The sequence below is a fragment of the Symphalangus syndactylus genome, chromosome 16 (assembly GCF_028878055.3).
Source record: "Symphalangus syndactylus isolate Jambi chromosome 16, NHGRI_mSymSyn1-v2.1_pri, whole genome shotgun sequence".
NCBI classification, from domain to species: Eukaryota; Metazoa; Chordata; class Mammalia; order Primates; family Hylobatidae; genus Symphalangus; species Symphalangus syndactylus.
This window is the reverse complement of record NC_072438.2, coordinates 45,783,813-45,805,488: the sequence shown is the minus strand read 5'-3', so window position 1 is coordinate 45,805,488 and position 21,676 is coordinate 45,783,813. Positions and strand designations below refer to the sequence as shown.

Below are 21,676 nucleotides of genomic sequence, written 5' to 3'. Positions count from 1 at the left end.
TGGCCAGGCTGGTCTCGAACTCCTGGCCTCAAGTGATCCTCCCGCCTCAGCCTCCCAAAGTGCTGGGATTACAGGCATGAGCCATTCTGCCCAGCCTTCACCTCTGTATTTTTCACAGCACCAAATAGAGTCCCTTATACTTAGTACAGCTGTTGAAAAATATGTTTGAATACTTTTTCTTTATAGTTTCTAGCTATAGTGAGGTTTTTTACTCATATGCTTACATTATAATAGTAACATACATAGTAATAGTATATTTAATTACTCTAAATTTGATCTTAAAATATTAGTCCTTCCATCAAATAAATCAAATCAAATTAGAAAATTCCCTCCGACAAATAAAAAGCTAATCATCTCTCTTCACAAATACATTTAGGGAATACTTTTCTTTTGAATTTTAAGTTATTTCTTTTAGATCTAGTTTACTAAGCAGTATCATATTCATGTGAATTGGTAACTAAAAGTTATTTTGCTAATTTCAAACAAAAATATTAAAACGTAGTCTCAGGCATATATATATATATATATATATATATGTATATATATATATATATACATATATATATATTTCAATCCAAATATCCAAAATTAACAAAATCCTAATAATTGTAAAATTTTATGTAAATGCTTGGAACTTCCCTAATTTATACCAAATAATTAACCTTTTATAAAAATAAGCACAAATATACTCTAACATTTTCACAGTGGTTATTTGGAGCCCGTATTAGCTGATTTGTTTGGCCCTATACTAAACAGATATATGAAGGGACCAAGAGTCCAATGGTCAGACTACCATCCGACTAAGGCAAACTGCTCTTCATTATAAAGATGGGAAATAAGATAAATTAGGGCCAGGCAGATAGCTTGAACAGGATAGGTCAGAGTAGTTAATCATTAAAAAAAACTCAGAAATAAAGTTGGTCAAATGGAAGGGCCAGATTAGAGAAAGTCTTAAATGAGGCATTTGCATCTTATGTGGTAAGAAATAAAGACTGCTGGAGTTTTTGAGCAGAATAATGGCATGTTCACTGAAGAGTTAATGGAGTAGAGTATCATCTAAGCCAAAATGCCTGTTTGAATCTTATCACTAATTTGTTGTGTAATCTTTGGAAAGTTGCTTAAGTTCTCCAGTCTTAGTTTCCCTATCTATAAAAGAGAACTGTTAAGAAGATGAAATGAAATAATATAGGCTAAGTGCTTAGCATAATGCCTTCCATATATTAACAACATAATGGATGCTATTCCCTCTAAATTAACATGACCAAAATATGTAGGCTGACAGAAGGCTAACTGGAATTAGAAGGATGGCAGCAGAAATTTGGAAGAATTAGATATAAGGCCCATTTGAAAAAAAACCTGACGACTGTCAGAATTTAAGGTTCCAGAGAGACAGAGAGAGAATGAGAATTGTTTACTTTGGGTGCTTAGTATCTAGTCCCCTTCCCAAGCTTGGGGAATTTTCTACTGTTTGTATGAGCCTTGATGGGAAGCAGGAACTCATCTCCCAGAAAGCTGAAAAGACAGATACGCATTTTCCTTGCCACGTACCAAGGCAAGTTTCCTTGCCTTTCCATGTACCAAGTTTGAGTTAAAAGCTGAGCATCAAATAGATATTTTACACAAGTTGGAAATATGAGAATAAAATCAAAGTGAGGGAATTATACATAAATATAGAGATAACAGTTAAAGCCTTGAAAAGGAGAGAAAAAGATAGAGGGAGAAGAAGAGTGCTAGTAATGACTACAAAAGCTAGCACCAGTTCCAGGTACAGATGATACTTAAGTATTTGCAGATTATCTGAACAATGGAAAATCTTTTCCAATGTTGAAATATTTATACTGTAACCCTAATCAGTTATTTATTTCTGTACCATGCAGTCATCGGGCCTATATCTAAAACTTAAGCATCTACAAATAAATAGCACTATGTTATATGTTATTCGGGTTAGAAAGTGGTAGTTGGGTGTTGCTATTGAATGGTCATAGAAGGCCTCCTTGGTAAATTGACATTTGAGAGATTTGAGTGAATAATTTCTGCTAGGCACTTCAATATCCGGGGGCAGAGCGTGCCAGTGAGAGCATCAGCTAAAGCAATATCCTGGATATGGATAAAATGTTTGGCCTGTTAGATGAATCAAAAGGCCAATGGGGTTGAAATAAAAGCATCAGTAAGGGAAGAAGTATTAATAGAATAAGCTGACATCAGAGAGGTAGCCAGAAGTCAGACAGAGATTGTCAGGAGATTGCAGACTGCTAGTGCTAGGAATTCAAAGAAAGGGGAGATCAATGCATATTGAGGGATAATACACAGAAAGCTTCTAGCATAATACTGGCACCCTGTAGGCACTGTGCATAGTGTTTATTGCTATTATTTTTAATTATTATTATTTTTTTGAGACAGACTCTTGCTCTGTTGCTCAGGCTGGGCTACAGTGGTATGATTTCAGCTCACTGCAACCTCCGCCTCCCGGGTTCAAGCGGTTCTCCTGCCTCAGCCACCTGAGTAGCTGGGATTACAGGCACCTGCCACCATGCCTGGCTAAATTTTTTTGGTATTTTTTAGTAGAGATGGGGTTTCACCATGTTGGCCAGGCTGGTCTCAACCTCCCAACCTCAAGTGATCTACCCGCCTTGGCCTCCCAAAGTGCAGGGATTACAGGCATAATCCCGGCCTATTTTTAATATTAATAATAACTTGTGAGAGTGGTACAAAGAATTCTTAAGATACCTTTGACCCAGATTTCCCAAATGTTTACTTTTTACTGTATTTGCTATGTAGGTATTTTTTTATTTTTCCTGAACTGTTTTAAGAGTAAGTTGTGGCCGGGCACTGTGGCTTATGCCTGTAATCCCAGCACTTTGGAAGGCCGAAGAGGGCAGATCATGAGTTCTGGAGATCGAAACCATCCTGGCTGACATGGTGAAACCTTGTCTCTACTAAAAGTACAAAAAAATTAGCGGGGCGTGGTGGCAGGCACCTGTAGTCCCAGCTACTCGGGAGGCTGAGGCAGAAGAATGGTGTGAACCCAGGAGGCAGAGCTTGCAGTGAGCCGAGATCGTGCCACTGCACTCCAGCCTGGGTGACAGAGCGAGATTCCATCTCAAAAAAAAAAAAAGTTGTGGCCCAGTGCGCTGGTTCATAGCTGTAATCCCAGCATTTTGGGAGGTTGAGGCGGACATATCACTTGAGGTCAGGAGTTTGAGACCAGCCTGGCCAATATGGTGAAACTCCATCTCTATTAAAAATATAAAAATTAGTCAGGCATGTGTGGTGGCATGTGCCTGTAGTCCCAGCTACTCAGGAGGCTGAGGCAGGAGAATTGTTTGAACCTGGGAGGCAGAGGTTGCAGTGAGCTGAGATAGCATCACTGCACTTCAGCCTGGGTGACGGAACAAGACTATCTCAAAACAAAACAAAAAAAACCCAAAAAAACAGTAACTTGCAGAAATGATGGCATTATGCCCCTAATACTCAGTGTATCCTCCTCAAAATGAGAAATTATCTTATAGGGCCAAAATATAATAATCAAAATCTGGAAATTAACTTTTTTTTTTTTTTTTTTCTTGAGATGGAGTCTTGCTCTGTCACCCAGGCTGTAGTGCAGTGGTGCAATCTTGGCTCACTGCAACCTGTTTCCTGGACTCAGATGATCCTCCTGCCTCAGCCTCCCGCGTATAGCTGGGACTACAGGCATGTGCCACTGCGTCAGGCTAATTTTTTTGTATTTTTGGTGAGATGGGGTTTCACCGTATTGCCCATGCTGGTCTTAAACTCCTGACCTTAAGCAATCGACCCATCTTGGCCTCCTGTGGAACCATGGAAACTTACTGATTTCATAGGTTATAATCTTTAGTATTATTTATTTTGATGCTCAAATTATCCCAGATTTGGACAGTAGTAGTCCCTACAAGCTGTTTCCTGTGTCTTTTGACCTATCTCTATCATTCTTTGAGCACTTCCTTATTTTCTGGCCTAGAGGATGTTACACAATTATCTGGTACTTTATCTGCCCCTGTCCTGCAGCCAGCCATTTCTCCAAAGAGTTCTTTGGCCATATATATACTCATTAAAATTGCTAAGATTACAGGCGTGAGCCACAGTAGCCGGCCTGAAATTAACATTTATACAATGTTATTATCTAATCTACAGACCTTGTTTGGATTTTGTCATTTGTCTCAGTTATGTCCTTTACAGCAAAAGAAAATCCAAGATGATGCATTATAATAGCTGTCATGTCTCTTTAGTCTCCTATAATCTGGAACAATTTCTGAATCTTTTTTATATTTCATGACACTGACATTTTTGAATACTATAGACAGATAAGTTATTTTGTAGACTGTCTCTCAACTTAGATTTGTTTCCTCCTCATGATTAGATTCAGGTTATATGCTCTTGGCAAGGACGGCATAGATAGGCGGCTGAGTTCTCCGTGCAACCTATCTTGCACAATGCTGCTGCTTAGTCTGATTTCTGTCAACATTATCTTTGATCATTTGCTTAAGTGCTCTGTGCCAGGTTTTTCTACTGTAAATATACGATTTTACTCTTTGTAACTAGTAAACATGTGGCTGAGAGACACTTTTAGACTAAGTATCTTGTTCTCAAACTTTTCCCACTAGTCTCAGCGTCCGCTGATAATTCTTGACTGAATTGGTTATTGGTTACTAAATGGTAACTTTGGTAATCTCATCTTTCCTTCTATATTCATTCGTTGGCATTCTTCTGTAAGGAAGAGCTTTCCTTTCTCCCTTATTTGTATAGGTGTGGAACCATGGAAACTTACTGATTTCATAGGTTATAATCTTTTACTATTATTTATTTTGATGCTCAAATTATCCCAGATTTGGACAGTAGTAGTCCCTACAAGCTGTTTCCTGTGTCTTTTGACCTGTCTCCATCATTCTTTGAGCACTTCCTTATTTTCTGGCCTAGAGGATGTTACACAATTATCTGGTACTTTTTCTGCCCCTGTCCTGCAGCCAGCCATTTCTCCAAAGAGTTCTTTGGCCATATATATACTTATTAAAATATCTTTTTCTCTGTTCCTCCCTCCCCCAAATAAAAGATTATTTGATACCTTTTGTTGAATCCATTCCCCCAACTGCAAATAATGTACCAACAGTTGACTTCCTAGGTTTTGTCCGAGGACTTTGTAACATGGGTCGTCTCTCTGGTAATAAATGGTACTTCATTGCTTCCATAATGAGTTTCTGACATTCTATATCATCCCGAAAAAGTGCATTATTTTCCATGTCTGCCAGGAACTAGAAAAGAATAGTGGGTATGTATACTAAATGACTAAGAAAATGGTAGGGTTTACAGAAAAAAATGACATAGTTCTCAAATGGATTTTACATATTTTTAAAAAATTCAAGCATAGGCACATATTTTTAACTAAAATATGCAACATTTACAAGATTTACATTTTAAATTTCATTGAAAAACAAAACACGAGTAGCATAAATGGTATACTCTAAAATCTTAGTACTGTCGTGCTTATCTCTGGGTAGTAGGAATACTGGTGCTTTTTAAATAAAGTTTTTTTTTTACTACTTTTCTATAATATCCAGATTTTCTAAAATAAATAATTTTACTATTAAAATCAGAAATAATTCTAATGGAAGATTGCGCCACCACACTCCAGCCTGGGTGACAGAGAGACTTCCCGTCTCAAAAAAAAAAATCTATGAAAGTCTATATTATCTTTATTGAATATAATAAAAAAGATATTCAACTATCCCAATTTGGTGACAGTTATGATTATTTGCATAACACATAGAGTTTAATAAGGGAATTTGGTAAAGTAATAGGTTAATACAAGTGTAATCAGTAGATATTCTCTCCTGCAAAACATATATGAAATAAACTTTTAAAACCCATTCCCAATAGCAATGAAAATAATAAAATATATAGGAAATATATAATCAAGAAAGGTATAATATGTAGAAAGCTATAGAACAAATGGAAAGGCTTCTTGAACAGAAAGACTTAATATAAAAATGTCAGTTCTCCAAAAATTAAGAAAATTAATAAATTTAATTAATAAATAAATTTAAGTTCTTATTAGAGTTCCAAGAGAATCAGGATAAAAAGAACTGGATAAATATAATAAAAATAGATGACTAAATGTTACAGCAACTATTATCCTAAATAATGAAACACTAAAACCATAACAATTCAAACCAGAAACAAGATACTCTGTATCAGCCTAATTATTTAACATTCTTTAGAAGGCTTTAGCAATTGCAATAGTAAAATAATTGGCATACACATTAGAAAAGATATTCTTCTGGATTATTCAGAGTTTTTTAAAAAGCCATATAAAGGTTGGGCATGGTGGCTCAAGTTTGTAATCCCAGCATTTTGGGAGGCCGAGGTGGGCGGATCACCTGAGGTCAGGAGTTCAAGACCAGCCTGGCCAACATGGTGAAACTCCATCTCTAATACAAAATTAGTTGGGTGTGGTGGCATGTGCCTGTTAATCCCAGCTACTCGGGAGGCTGAGGCAGGAGAATCTCTTGAACCCAGGAGGCAGAGGTTGCAGTGAGATGAGATTGCGCCACTGCACTCCAGCCTGGGCAAAAAGAGCAAAACTCAGTGTAAAAACAAAAAAAGCCATACAAAAATGATCATTTGGTAGAGGATTACAATCACAGGCATTATTTCCTATATTATTTTAAGAATCTACTGTTGGAGACACTATGATAAAATTACTGTATGTAGTAAGCTGAATCCCTTCTAGCTAGGGTAAGTGGAATGTTTCATATTAACAGAGTAGACTAAAATCTCATTTAGTTGGTATCATTGGAAAAGGAACTATTTCACAAAAATAAATTCTCTTGGTAACCAGACCTAATCCCAATTTTTAAAATATTAGTCATTTATTATTTGATTGGCTTATGGCAATTTAATGATTGTTATATTTTCCTACCTTTTAAAATAAAACATACAGAATACAATCCAACATTTTCTTCATTATTTTAGTGTCTACTTCAAACCTTATTACTTGCTAACTCTAATTCTGCAATCTTGCCATTCACTTTTGGCAATGAAAAAAAAATCAACCCTGCCAATATCTCTAAATGTCACAATACTGCAGCACAGTATTACCGCTGTAGGAAAGAAAAATGTTCTGAGAGGTAAAGTAACTTGTTTAAATTATACAAGGCAATGTGGCTTCTATCACCACTACTTATGGTGGATAATGGTTCTCAAACTTGAGGATGCATCAAAGCCACTGGAAGACTTATTAAAACACCATTTGCTAGGCCCCAGCCCCAGAGTTTCATATTCAGTAGGTGTGGGGTGAGGCCTAATCTGTATTTCCAAGAAGTTCCCAAGTAGTGCTGATCTTCCTGTTAGGGATCACACTTTGAGAACCACTGGGCTAATCCACTGGATTTTCCTTCCTTGTCTTCCCTGTAGCAAAGGATGATGATAAAACTTCGTCCTTTTTCAAGTGTGGTATCAATTTTTAATAACACTCCAGTGAATTAGCCAGGTTTGGGAACAACCATTATATACTGTGTTTCCTAGGGTTCCATCCCAAGCACTCTTGTGTACTTCTTGGCCAGTGTCATTCGCCTTTGGATTCAACAATCTAAGGAAGTAGTTTCCAAAAAAGTCTAAGGACTTCAGAGTCCTTAGACTCTAAAAGAATTAAAGGTGCTAAGAAGCTTTGGGAACATGATTCTTCAACTTCCTTCCCCATCCCCTGAATTAGCTCTTCATTCTATATTCCTTGTTTCAATTGCCAGCACCTTTTAATTAGCCTAATTGCACAAATCAGAGTCATTCTTGATTCCTCTTTTTGTATACCCTCACCATTCAGTCATTAAGTTTTGTCAATTTGACCTCATAAATAGCTCTTGGGCCTTGTAATTTCTGTCTATATCCACTGCCACAGTGTGCCTAATTCACTTGTCTGAATTCCAAAAGCCTTCCTAATGGGTTTTTGGCTTTGACCCCTCAGATCCATTCTCCACAATGCAGTTAATCTTTCTGAAATAAAATTATAATTATGCCATTCCTATTAAAAAATCCTTTAGTGCTTCCTCGTTGCTTTCAGGATAAAATTCAAACTCCTTGGCATAACTAGAGGTTCTCCATGTTCTGGTCCATTCCCCTCTTCAGCCTCATCTCTTGACTTTATCCCCTTTTATTTCTGCATTCTAGCCATGCAAACTACCTTCAAATTCCAAAACACAATACGTTTGCTCATTGCTTCATGATGAAGTACAAGCTCCTATTTCTCCTGGTTATCATGCCCCCTCTTTTGGGTGGCTAATTCATAATGTGGATCAAATAACACTGTAGGAAGTTCTCCCTGCCTTCTCGTCAAACCCCCTGTTTTTGGTGAGCTACTTCTATTATTTTCAGAATGCCACATTCATGTATCTGTCACAGTCTTCATCTCATTATAATCACTGATTTATTTTTTAATCTATTTCTTCCTCCATCTGATACCATCTCCCTGCCACCCCCAGCAATTTTACACACAGTACACTCAAGAGGCAGAATGGTTTAGTGGACAAGGCACAGAACTGTACTTGGGTTCAAGTCACACCTGTGCCTCTTATTAGCCCTATGATGTTAGTCAAATAGCAAAAACCAAATAAAACTACAATGCAGAAAGAGAGGAATTTATGCAATCACATTGTAATTTTGAACATATGGATTTACTTTTTTGGTCTGTCACTTCATTTGTACAACAGGTGTTGGAACAAATGATCTCCAAAATGCCTTTCAACCCTAAGAACTTATGGCTAGGATTATCAGCAGTATCCTGGATAAGAGAAATTTTAAAGGTCTATGAGAGTCATGCAAATATAGTATCATAAATGTCTGAAACTACAGAAGTGAAGTCAATTGTCAGGTTACTTAACTGCACAGATTCTTCTCAAAGTCCAATAGGATTTTTCAAATTTGGTTTGATTTCATCTAGAAAGAATTTTTAAAAATCTGCTAAGTAGCAGTAAAAATGTAACTCCCTTTTAAAAATCTGATTTCAAGAGAAACATTTTATTATGTTACTTTTCCTGAATTATCATCAACTCATGCAGTTTCAGTTCTATGTATTCATACAATATTCTATTTCTGAAGAGGAAGGTCTTAGAAAGCATCCACATTGATTACTGTCTCTGTAAAGAACAAACAGTAACTTTTGCTCACAACAGCAGGAAATAATACATTATGCTCAAGATAACTGCAAATAAGAGAACATTTGTGACACTTTAAATTAAAAAAAGAAAAAGTCTGAACTTGAACAGTAACAGCTCATTCTTTTTCTGCTTTCAAGACCTCTTTGACCATTCAAGGCCTTGAGATAGGCAGCAAAGTATTCAGGGAAAATTTTTATATATTCCAGTGAAAATTGTAAAAGGGGGAAAACTATGCATGTAAATGTTATGACTGATTGCCTTGAACACACCAACTAGATATCTCTTAATTCTGAAATAATATTTTTATTCATAGCACATTTTATGTCATAAAGCATGTTTCTGATCCCTATAATAATCCTGTGAGGTAGTCAGGGAAGATGTTATCTCTACTTGACAGATGAAGAAACTCAGCTGTGTGAATATGCCAAGTCACAGAGTTTTAAAATGTCAGAGCTCTGACTATTAATATACCTTGTTAATCTATATATCACCAGAATCCAATATTTAGTGGATACTTAATAAACATGTGGCAAAGAAACTAATCTAAATTTTCTGGTTTCAAGAGTCCAGTGCTCCTTTTATTAGCAGTTTTAGTAATTCTCCTCCAATTGGTAGGATAGGTTTGTAGCTGAGTCAATTAAATTACTAACCCAAAATCAAGAATGTTACTTAATTGAGGCCGGGCACAGTGGCTCATGCCTGTAATCCCAGCACTTTGGGAGGCCAAGGCAGGCAGATCACCTAAAGTCAGGAGTTTGAGACCAGCCTGGCCAATATGGTGAAACCCTATCTCCACTAAAAATACAAAAATTAGCCGGGCATGGTGGCATGCACCTGTAGTCCCAGCTACTTGGGAGGCTAAGGCAGGAGAATAACTTGAACTGGGGAGGCGGAGGTTGCAGTGACCTGAGATCGTGCCACTGCACTCCAGCCTGGGCAACAAAGTGAGACTCCATCTCAAAAAAAAAAAAAAAAAAAAAAAAGAATGTTACTTAATGGAAGCAATTTAGGTAGCCAGATCTTCTGGACTGAAAACATAAGCAGAATTTTGTTAGCTCACTATCTTTTCACCTACACGTTTCATAGGAATACATGTAAAATTACTTTCTTTGATAGAATAGGCAAAGAAAAATTCCTATAAACAAGTACCTATTAATTACCTGTGGTGCAAGAAGAGGTAGCCTAATATAAGCCAAAAGTTTACTTAGATCTTTCCGTCTCTGTTCCAAATCATGACGGACCCAAGTAAGAAGTGCATTCAATATTGTCTCCTCATTAGGAATGTTCATGTCATCACTAGCCAAGAGCTTTGCAATTTCGCTGGCTGGTAATAATACAAATTCCTGGTTTCTGATCACTTCCATGAAATGCTCCTAGAGGGAAGAAATAGCAGATAAACAATATTGTTCCTTCTGACCATCACAATTTACTTAGAAGAAAGTAAAAGCTTTTTATGTTAGCTACCAAAACACAATTTATATTTTAGACCTTACAATGTAATACTTACTTGTTAGGAAAGAAACACAGCAGAGAAAAAAAAAATTAAACTGCAATTATGTTGTTAAACACATACAAGTAGAATTAAAGTGTTATATCACTTATTACATTTAAAAAATGGACCTGGGACATTTAAGTGTTGCTTCACTCAAGTTAGGAAATACTTTTGGCAATTCTTTTGAAGAAAGAGAGAAAAAATCAGTTAGACACTGAGATGTATGATACTCTAACACCAGAAGTGGTTGGATTTGCGGTTTGGATTTGCGGGTGCTGAAGAATTTGGCCAGCAGTGGAGCCAAATACCTAGAAAGCTTGGTTACTTCTCTTACTAAGAAACGGCCCCCAGAGTGGCTACATTTCCCAGAACCATTCTAGACCACAGACGTCTTCTCAGATCCTCCCTGGAGTGAGTATTTGTTCCTAGAGTTATACTAGTCAAATCGGTCTTCAAGATCGTTTTAATGATATTTATAAGACCATCTAGGATTTTGGGTCTGTTTTCGAATTTTTAATCTCTTTTAAGGGTCTGTTTTTAAATTTTTTATCTAAGGGTCTGTTTTTAAATTTTTAATCTCTTCTAATATAATTTATTTACAAAGCTCTTTTGGTTTCATAGGAAAAAGGACCAAAGGTGGAAAAAAAAGTAGTGACCTATAATGCCCTGGGATCAGGACATTAGACTGAAGATGACTCAGTCCTGGCCTCACGTTAGAATCAAATCCTGTATAATTTGAAATGGGAAATAAAAATGCCCTTAGGTCTGTGAGATGACCTTGATAGGCTATTACGCTAAATAATCTGGAGAGAAGGAAAACATACCATCTGATTTGAAAGGTTTTAAGTCTTAATGAATGGATAGTTGACATAGTTATAATATAAATGCAAATACTAGACACATATTGTCCCTTAATGTTTTTCTCATATTTCCTGATGTATTATCGCTGTCTCAGCATGCAGAGGTTTACTAAAGAAGCTAAGGCTGTTTAAATTAGAGCTAGAGATAAGGACTATCAATAACTATCTTCTATATTAAAATGAGAATTATATTTTACATATAGCCTGTGGTAACCTGAGTGAAGTACTGATCTAAAATATATATTAGCTTGACATTCCTATCAGTAGAAGTTCTAAAGGGGAAAACCATTCATGAATAATTAATGAATTTCAATTGCTTCAATTTATCATCATTTGTTCAAGGATGTCTAAATGAGTCTATTTTAAATGATGGATTATCATTTTCAGAAACATATTTTAATAAAACTTCAATGCTAGAATGGCTTCAAGCAAAAGGTTCTATTGAATTGCATACTGACATTATTTTGGTAACACATAGCAAGATCTACAAAAGTGTTGAAACTCTCAACCCAGTTATCCCACTTGTAATTTAAACCTTAATAAATAATTTGTAAGCGAAAAGCAAAGCTGAATACCTAACGATACTTCTCTGTATTATTATTTACAATGGTAAAAAATGGGAAATAGCCTACATGTTCAGTTATAGGGAGCTGTATATTAAATAAGCATTAAAAATTTCAAAGACAAAGATCACGTAGCTACATGGAAAGGTACTTATGATAAAATGTTAGGTGAGATTGTGAAGAAACTGAAATAATAATATATATTTCCAATTCCTTAAACATATAAAGTATAATCGACAGATTTATACATTGGTATAACTATGCCATACTTTCAAATGGCATTAATTGGATTTCATCAGTAACAAAAGGACTATCACGTAAATATTCACTTGATGAATTATTTGTTGATATATCTATTTCAGAATAATGCCCATTCCATTCTAGTATAATTTACATTAAGTGAAAATTGAGTTTTTCAACAACTTATGAAATACTACTGAACTCAAGGTTGAATACAAAGTATTTTTCAAAAGTATTAATTTGGTTTTGAAACAGCTACTTTAGCAGATCTCAATGTTTTTTATAAGTCTTCTAGATTGAGAAAGACAATTTTAAGTTTTAAAATTAAATGTTTTTGTGTCATAAATTCAAAATGACATTAAATAGTTGTAATCATACAACCAGTCTTAAGACTTTTTTAGAGGTCACATGACTTGCTCCAGGTCATGTTCAGTGGCAGGCAGAATGAGGAAACAGGTTTCCAGACTCATGGATCCTGGGGAGCACTCTTCATCTTTTACTACTTGTATTCATGCAGGATCAGTGAACATCCCCAGTCCATGCACCATTCACTGGTTGAACTCACTGGCATGGTATTATGCTTTATATTTTAAATCTATATTATAACACACACAACTATCATGCTACCAAACACTTGCTAGCATTTGCCCTTTCCCCCTTTGGAATAGTTTTTAAGCAAATGAAATTATGGAGGGATTTATTTAAATTGAAGATTGAATTTTGCTATACATTTTCATTTGGTTCCCATAGCAACAATTCAAATCAGACAATCTGCCTCTAAATTACTTATTGTTATTAGAATTCAATTTCATGTCTCTGTTAAAACTGAATAATGTTAAATAATGGCCTTGAGAAAAAAATCTACCACAACTAATTGGCTATGAAAATAGCTTTAAAAACATCCAGCTAATTTAAATTTAATTTCTGTGTAAGCCTTAAAGCAGCAATCATGCCTCTACTGTAAACAACAAGAGTGACCTAAATGCATACAAATGTTTTCACCTGAATAAAACGCCTTCCTAGAAAAAAGATGATTATTCAAATTATAAACTGATTTTGAAGAAAAAAATCCAACTTTATTTATATTCATCTCATTCAAAAAAGTAGTTGAAGCTGCAGGTGTATGGTTAAAATGAGAATCTACAAAGAATGATAAAGACTGAGGGAAAAAAACATTTCAATGGACTTAGTTTTTAAAATGTCAACATAAGTTGTACAATCTCTTATTTTTCCAGTTGAGGCTCTGTGACTATCATAAAAAATTGCTGAGAAATGATTACACCACAGGGAGGAAAACCAATCATAAAGGCTGTGGTTTTGTGAGTGTTTTTGTTCCCTCCCATAAATTTCTATTGTGTTGGATAGAGGAAATCTATATAATGATGATGACAACAATGGAATGAGACTCATTGACTGGATATATGACATGCCAATCAATGTTCTCAGTGTTAAACTTCTATTAACTCATCTAATCCTCACACCAAGCTCATGAAGTAGACAGAATTGATCTTCCTAATAGTTTGTAAATACCTATTCTTACAATTTTGCCAAATCTCTATTTCTCTAATGAAAGATTCCTAAAGCACTCTCAGTCTCTTCATATCCCAACTCAATGGAACAACGGAGGAGAAGGTAGGCAAAATAACATTTCCTAAATGTTGAGAAAATTAGTAATATCCATAACCGTACACATATATGTGAATGTTCACATTTTTTCTTCTCTTAGAAACTGTATTGCCCTAAACGGAAGCATTTAAAGCAACACTCTTCAGTCATTGCCCAGGTGTGAAGAACTAACTGCTACAGTGTGGCAACATGAACATTCCTCAAAAACCCATACACCCTCCCTTGCCTGCACCCCTCTACTGTTAAGACCATAGAGGGTGGTCCTAACACTGTGCTCTCAACATGCTCTTATTTTCTTACTATCCTAGGTCAATCCATTTTTTAACTTTTAAGTTGAGGGGTACATGTGAAGGTTTGTTATACAGGTACACTTGTATCATGAGGGTTTGTTGTACAGATTATTTTGTTTTATTATCCTTCAGGCTACTGAATCAGAACCTCTTCTATGATTTATTGAGCACATAATTTGCTATAATGAATAAAAACATCATTCTACATGGTTGTAAATAGTTTATACATAGTCAGATTTATCCTTAACAAAAAGCCTCCCATTTGTCCTCTACCAATATGCTGCAACCTCTGTCACCAATTTCTATCAGTGAATATGTGAACAATCCTGAAATTCATCCATGTGCAGCAAAGTAAAATGTTTGGGGAGAGTCCTGTTTTAAAAAGCAGCAAATCTGAAAATCTTAATGGAACAGTCCTAGGCCACTGTTCTGCTTCCCAGTGACTGCAATAACTTAAGGCTTGATTCATATACCCAGGAGAAGTATTAGTTGGTGCTTTCGCATTATAACTCAATGAAAATATGACACACTAGGCAATGAAGCTCAATCTCAAGACACGTGGCAGAGCCATGGGAGAACAGTAACGTGTAGATAAGCCTGCAACAATAAGAAATATGCATATGGAGGATCAACTTTCTCACTTTCAAAAAATACATACCATAGTATAATTGTGAGCCACTTTATGCAAATCTGTACAACCTTGGGCATCAGCAAAAGAACGAATTCCAAGACAGTTGGATGGATGAAGCTGTTTCATTAAAAACTTACAGCATGCTTCTACAACCTGTGAAAGCTGAAGAAGGCAAGCTGTAGATAACAGGCACTCAATATTATCTTCTTTTAATTCAAGGCGGCCTTAATGATAGAAAGAAATTCCATTAGCTATGGAACTACATTAACCTTATTTTATAAAATAATTGATGTTAACAGTAGTGGTTCCATATAAGAGCTCATTACATGCATTACAGACCTACATGGTTTAAGACGTCCCAAAAAGAAAAAAAGGACTAAATGGGGAAAAAAATTATTAGCTCCTTGAGACATCTACTAAAATAAAAACTAATGGCTTATTTTCAGAATTTTAAAATGATACATTAGTTAGTAACTTACATCTACTATATACCTGTATAACTCTCAATTTTTTTTGTGTGTGTGTGTGAGACAGGGTCTTGTTCTATTGCCCAGGCTGGAGTGCAGTGATGTAACCAATGGCTCACTGCAGCATCGAACTCCGGGGCTCAAGCGATCATCCGTCCCGCCTTGGCTTCCCTAAGTGCTGGGATTTACAGGTGTAAGCCACTGCACCTGGCCAACTCTCAAATTTTAAATGCAAAAATTTGATACTACACAATTCATTTAATTTTTATATTAACATTTTAAAGGGCCATTCAAAAACTTAATTATGATAACCATTTTAAAGGTTTTAATATGGAGATTTTAATTTATCACCAGGTTAAATACAAAGGGTAGTGATGACAACAGCAGAATTAACTGTTAGCTATGGCATGGCATGCTTTCTAAAAACAGAAATCTGAAATCTAATAATACAACATAAATCTAAGAAATTTTAATTTACGTTTTCAGACTTGTTACCTGTATAAGCATACTGGATCAAGGACCACAATGAATTCGGTTCTACACCTTCCATTTTTATTTCTTCTTGTCTTGCTTCTCTGACATCATTAGTAAACATGGCAGCAAAATAGTCTGAGACAGAGGAGAGCACCAATCTGCGAACACATTAGGAAAAAAAAAATCCATGACCACATTCAAGTTGATGTTCATTAATAAATGCTGCTGCTTCTTTTTTATTTGTTACTCACAGTGCATGGTCCTAGGAAATGCATTTTAAGCTTGACAAATTGCTTTATGCTCTAGTTCCTTCCTTTGACTAATAAATTACCGTTACCAAATTTTCTGCTGAGGTGAATGCTTTACCAACTCACTACTCAAATAATGCTTTATAACATCCAGAAAACAAGCTACAAGCCCATAGCATCAAATCAACTATATAAAGGAAAAAATGTAAAAGTTATTGTTTGCTTATCATTTTTGAAAATAAACTAAGCCATTTTTAAAAAATTTAATTATAGAAATAGTGAATATGTAGGAGACATTTGAAAATGGTTTTTGCTAGCAAGTTTTAAACTTTTATAATATTCTATTATCTTAGTCTGTATTTTGTTTAAAAATTATGTTGTAATAACACTATAAAACTATATTTTTATAATACAATTATAAAATATATTAGCTATGTCTCTAAGTTTTTGATGGTCATATATAATACATCTAAATTATATATATATATATATATATATATATATATATATATATATTTTTTTTTTTTTGAGACAGAGTCTCATTCTGTCTCCAAGGCTGGAGTGCCGTGCTATGATCTCAGCTCACTGCAACCTCTGCTTCCCAGGTTCAAGCAATTCTCCTGCCTCAGCCTCCCAAGGAGCTGGGATTACAGACATGGCCACCAGGTCCAGCTAATTTTTTTATTTTTAGTACAGACAGAGTTTCGCCATGATGGCCAGGTTGGTCTCGAACTCCTGGCCTTAAGTGATCAGCCCGCCTGGGCCTCCCAAAGAGCTAGGATTACAGGCGTGAGTCACAGCACCCGGCTGTATTTTTGAAACAGGCATTTTTTCACTGGATAATGTCTTGAAGGTATTTCCATGTCAGCACACTTAAATAGATTTTAAATAAATATTTTCATTTTTAAAAGTAATAAAAATTATGATACGGATAATCATTGGGTCCCTCTCTAATTCCATTTTCTTACCTCCCCAGGAGTGGCACTGCTAAGTCATAAGATTTGCCAAAGTAAGGTACCAATTTAGACCCCACCAGCATTGTATAAGACTAACATTTTCCCCATAATATTATCAGATGTTAAAATTTTTGGCCATCTATTAAGTGTTAAACGGTATCTCATTGTTATTTCAATTTTCGTTTATCTGATTGCTACTGAGGTTTTTCAAATGTTTATTGGCCATTGGTTGCTTCTTCAGAAAATTGCCTATTCATTCATTCATTTAATGAACAAATACTGATGTGTGTCCAGTAAATACTGGGTACTGTTCTAGATACTTGAGATACATTGGGGTACAAAATAAGACAAAAGATCCCTTCTCTTATGGAGTCCTACATTTACAGGGTAGGGAGACAATGATCAGTAGAAGTAAATTCTATAGTATATTAAGAGGTGATAAGTGCTAAGGGGAAAAAGAGTAGGGCAAAGGCAAATGGGGAAAGGGTGGTAAGTTTAAATAGGTGGTCTCACTGGAAAGTGACACAGGCAAAGATGTGAAGGAGGTTTAGGATTTGGTCATGCAGGTATCTGGGAATAGCCTTCAGGCAGAAGAAACAGTGCAAAAATGCAAAGGCAGGAGCAGCATGCCTGGCACATGCAAGGAACTACAAGAGGTTCTGAGTGGCTGATGCTGACTGAGCAAGACAGAGACCAATAGGACAATACTAGAGAGGTACAGCAGGCTGGATCGCATACGCCATTGCATGTACTTTGTGTTTCACACTCAGTGACATAAGGAGTCAATGAAAGATTTGATCAAAGAAATGACTGAATCTGCGTTCCACTTTAAATGATCACTCAGGTAGCTATGTTAAAACAGAATGTAGGGGCAAAGACTGGAGGCAGGGAGACCAGTTGGGAGGCTTTTGCATCAGTCATCTAAGTGAGATGTTGATGGCTCACACAAGCATGGCAGGTAAGGTAATGAGTTCAGTTTTGGAAATACAGAATTTGAGGTGTCTCTATGAAATTCAGGTTGAAATAGCTTTTCTAACAAACCCATGTTCATAACCTGGACTTTGTCACAGTATATAGTATCTCAATAAATGTATGTTAATTGAGTCATTGAAAATTGTAAAACCAAGCCAATTCCTCCTAATGATTTTATTTCCACTTTGGAAGGTTATTTATTTATTTTTATTTCAATAGGTTTTGGGGCAATGGGTGGTGTTTTGTTACATGAATAAGTTCTTTAGTGGTAATTTCTGAGATTTTGGTGCACCCATCCCCCAAGCAGAGTACATCGTACCCAATGTGTAGTCTTTTATCCCTTACTCCCCTACCACCCTTTCCCCCAAGTCCCCAAAGTCCACTGTATCATTCTTTTTTTGCTGGGGGTGGAGACAGAGTCTCACTCTGTCGCCCAGGCTGGAGTGCAGTGGCATGATCTTGGCTCATTGCAACCTCTGCCTCCCAGGATCAAGCAATACTCATGACTCAGCCTCCCAAGTGGCTGGGACTACAGGTTCACGCCACCACGCCTGGCTAGTTTTTGTATTTTTAGTAGAGACGGGGCTTTGCCATGTTGGCCAGGCTGGTCTGGAACTCCTGGCCTCAAGTGATCCACCCACCTCGGCCTTCCAAAGCTCTAGGATTACAGGTCCTGAGCCACCAAGCCCGGCCCATTGTATTATTCTTTTTTTTTCTTTTTTTAGAAAATAGAAAAATGTATTTACAAGTAGTACATTACTATGATGAGAAAGCACAAAGACACCTGCTGCTGTATCTTTTTTTTTTTGAGACAGAGTCTCACTCTGTCACCCAGGCTGGAGTGCAGTGGCGTGATCTTGGTTCACTGCAACCTCCGCCGCCTGGGTTCAAGCAATTCTCCTGCCTCAGCCTCCCGAGTAGCTGGTATTACAGGCACCTGCCACCACACCTGGCTAATTTTTGTATTTTTAGTAAAGATGGTGTTTCACCATCTTGGTCAGGCTGGTCTTGAACTTCTGACCTTGTGATCCACCTGCCTCGGCCTCCCAAAGTGCTGGGATTACAGTTGTGAGCCATCACACCTGGCCTCATTGTATCATTCTTATGCCTTTGCATCCTCATAGCTTAGCTCCCACTTATGAGTGAGAACATATGATGTTTGGTTTTCCATTCTTGAGTTACTTCACTTAGAATAAGTCTCCAGTTCCATCCAGGTTGCTGAGAATCCCATTATTTCATTCCTTTTTATGGGTGAGTAGTATTCCACGATATATGTATGCACCACATTTTCTTTATCCACCCGCTGATTGATGGGCATTTGGGCTGCTTCTATAATTTTGCAATTGAAAATTGTGCTGCTATAAACCTGTGTGCAAATATCTTTTTCATATAATGACTTCTTTTCCTCTGAATTGATAGCTAGTAGTGGGATTGCTGGATCAAATGGTAGATCTACTTTTAGTTCTTTTTTTTTTTTTTTTTTTTTTTTACCTTTAGTTCTTTAAGGAATCTCCACACTGTTTTCTGTAGTGTTTGTACTAGTTTGCATTCCTGCCAACAGTGTAAAAGTGTTCCCTTTTCACCAGTATCTATGCCAACATTGATTATTTTTTGATTTTATGATTGTGGCCATTCTTGCAAGAGTAAGGTGGTATTGCACTGTGGTTCTGACTTGCATCTCCCTGATCATTAGTGATGTTAAACATGTTTTCTTTTTCTTTTTTTTTTTTTTTTTTGAGACGGAGTCTTGCTCTGTCGCCCAGGCTGGAGTGCCGTGGTGCGATCTCGGCTCACTGAAAGCTCCGCCTCCTGGGTTCACGCCATTCTCCTGCCTCAGCCTCGCGAGTAGTTGGGACTACAGACATGTGCCATCACGCCTGGCTAATTTTTTTTTGTATTTTTAGTAGAGACGGGGTTTCACCGTGTTAGCCAGGATGGTCTCAATCTCCTGATCTCGTGATCTGCCTGCCTCGGCCTCCTAAAGTGCTGGGATTACAGGCATGAGCCACTGCGCCCGGCCAAACATGTTTTCATATGCTTGTTGGCCATTTGTATATCTTCTTTTGAGAACTATCTATTCACGTCCTTAGCCCACTTTTTGATGGGACTGTTTTTTTTTTTTCTGATTTATTTGAGTTTTTTGGTAGATTCTGGATATTAGTCTTTTGTTGGATGTATAGATTGTGAAGATTTTCTCCCTCTCTGTGGGTTGTCTGTTAACTCACAGGCATTCGTTCTTTTGCTGTGCAGAAGCTTTTTAGTTTAATTAAGTCCCATCTATTTATCTTTGTTTTTGTTGCACTTGCTTTTGGGTTCTTGGTCATGAAGTCTTTACCTAAGCCAATGTCTAGAAGGCTTTTTCCAATGTTATCTCACTTTGGAAGGTTTTTTTTTTTTTTTTTTTTAAAAAAACCTTTGGGACAGAGTATCAATTAGTTTTTATGGGCATCCAAAAAAAAGAAAAAACCTTTGAGAATCATAGTGGTGATTAACAATGAACAATTGAATACAGAATTATAAGAAAATGAATTATTCCTTATTAAACGGCTCTTTTCCTTTTCTTACTTCAAGAAATAATATGTAATTTGTAGTAAAGATTTTTTTTCCTTAGCACTGCTTTTCGTACTTCTTGGAAATCAGCAAACAGAAGTTGGGATAGATATGGCTATTTTAAAAACTCTTGACTTCGTGCTATTCCACTTCACCAGCTTTTCTTCTTCTAAATATCCACAAGCTTTAATTGCCACTGAGTTTACTTAAAGTATTTAATAGGTAGAATATGGCATAAAAGCTTCTTATAGTAGCTGCAATCTACACCAAACAATACCAACTTATCTGAGGCTAGTATGTTTTGTTATTGTGCTTCTACGGCAGGAAAATGACCCTTTTAGGATCACCAAATGTGTAATAACTTCATATGCACTGTTTTCTTGATGGAAATTCCAAGAGCTACACCCCTTCCCAAAAACATAATAGTCAATTGAAGTAGGTTACCTCAATATACATATCTAAATTACTGAGGAAATATTTCACACACATACAGAAATATAGAAAACAACTACCTGTGAGCTGGAATTCTGCGATCACCAGCGACTAAAATTACATCGCACAACTGTTTATGTCTCAAATAGTTTTCCATTTTTTTAAATGTTTGCTCGGCATGATTAAGGGCTTGGAAAAATTCATCCGATGTACATGGCTCCATAGTATGACAGGATGATAATGTCTGACTACTATTGGAAGTCCTGAAAAGAAAAAAAAACACACATTTTGAAATTTCACTATCACATTAAAAAGATCTTTCCTATTAAGTCCTTTGAAAGCCTTCAAATGTAATAGAAGAAATCAATACTACCGATCAATATTAATGTATAATCATTCATCATTTTAGTCTCTTAAAAATCGATGATGCCTCAAGTCATATGATTCTTGTAAACATTGTAAGTGAATAGAAACTGTTAATTAATTGCTACACATATTCTTTGTAGTATCTTTTTGTGAGGTCTTTTCTCTGTTAAAGCCAATGTCTCTGCTGAAAAAGAGCTATGCTATATTCATATTGATAACCACATCTCCTAACATTATATTTAAGGATATGAGAGATCATTCATCTTTGAAGGCAGAAAGGCAATTAAATTATTTTGGAGATACAAATTCAAGTCAAGTTCATTAAAAAATATATTGTCATAAAAATAG

The 21,676-nt window shown here is 36.2% G+C and overlaps 2 protein-coding genes across 13 annotated transcripts in view; one reads left to right on the top strand and one right to left on the bottom strand.

Moving 5' to 3' along the window:
- TMEM156 (transmembrane protein 156) overlaps positions 1-21,676 on the top strand; it is a 203,102-nt gene that overhangs the window by 75,354 nt on the left and 106,072 nt on the right. The window lies entirely within an intron of this gene.
- KLHL5 (kelch like family member 5) overlaps positions 1-21,676 on the bottom strand; it is an 85,049-nt gene that overhangs the window by 32,055 nt on the left and 31,318 nt on the right. For 10 of the 11 annotated variants that reach the window (XR_010116335.1, XM_063619816.1, XM_063619815.1 and 7 more), the window contains 5 exons: positions 21,043-21,225; positions 15,826-15,962; positions 14,891-15,087; positions 10,322-10,534; positions 5,078-5,264 (listed from right to left, as the gene is read on the bottom strand). Coding sequence is in view for 10 of the 11 variants with exons in the window: in XM_063619816.1 (XP_063475886.1) it covers positions 5,078-5,264; positions 10,322-10,534; positions 14,891-15,087; positions 15,826-15,962; positions 21,043-21,225 (917 nt within the window). In the remaining variant the exon portion in view is untranslated. The remainder of the gene's footprint in view (positions 1-5,077; positions 5,265-10,321; positions 10,535-14,890; positions 15,088-15,825; positions 15,963-21,042; positions 21,226-21,676) is intronic. The other variant, XM_055246201.2, reaches the window with a different exon arrangement.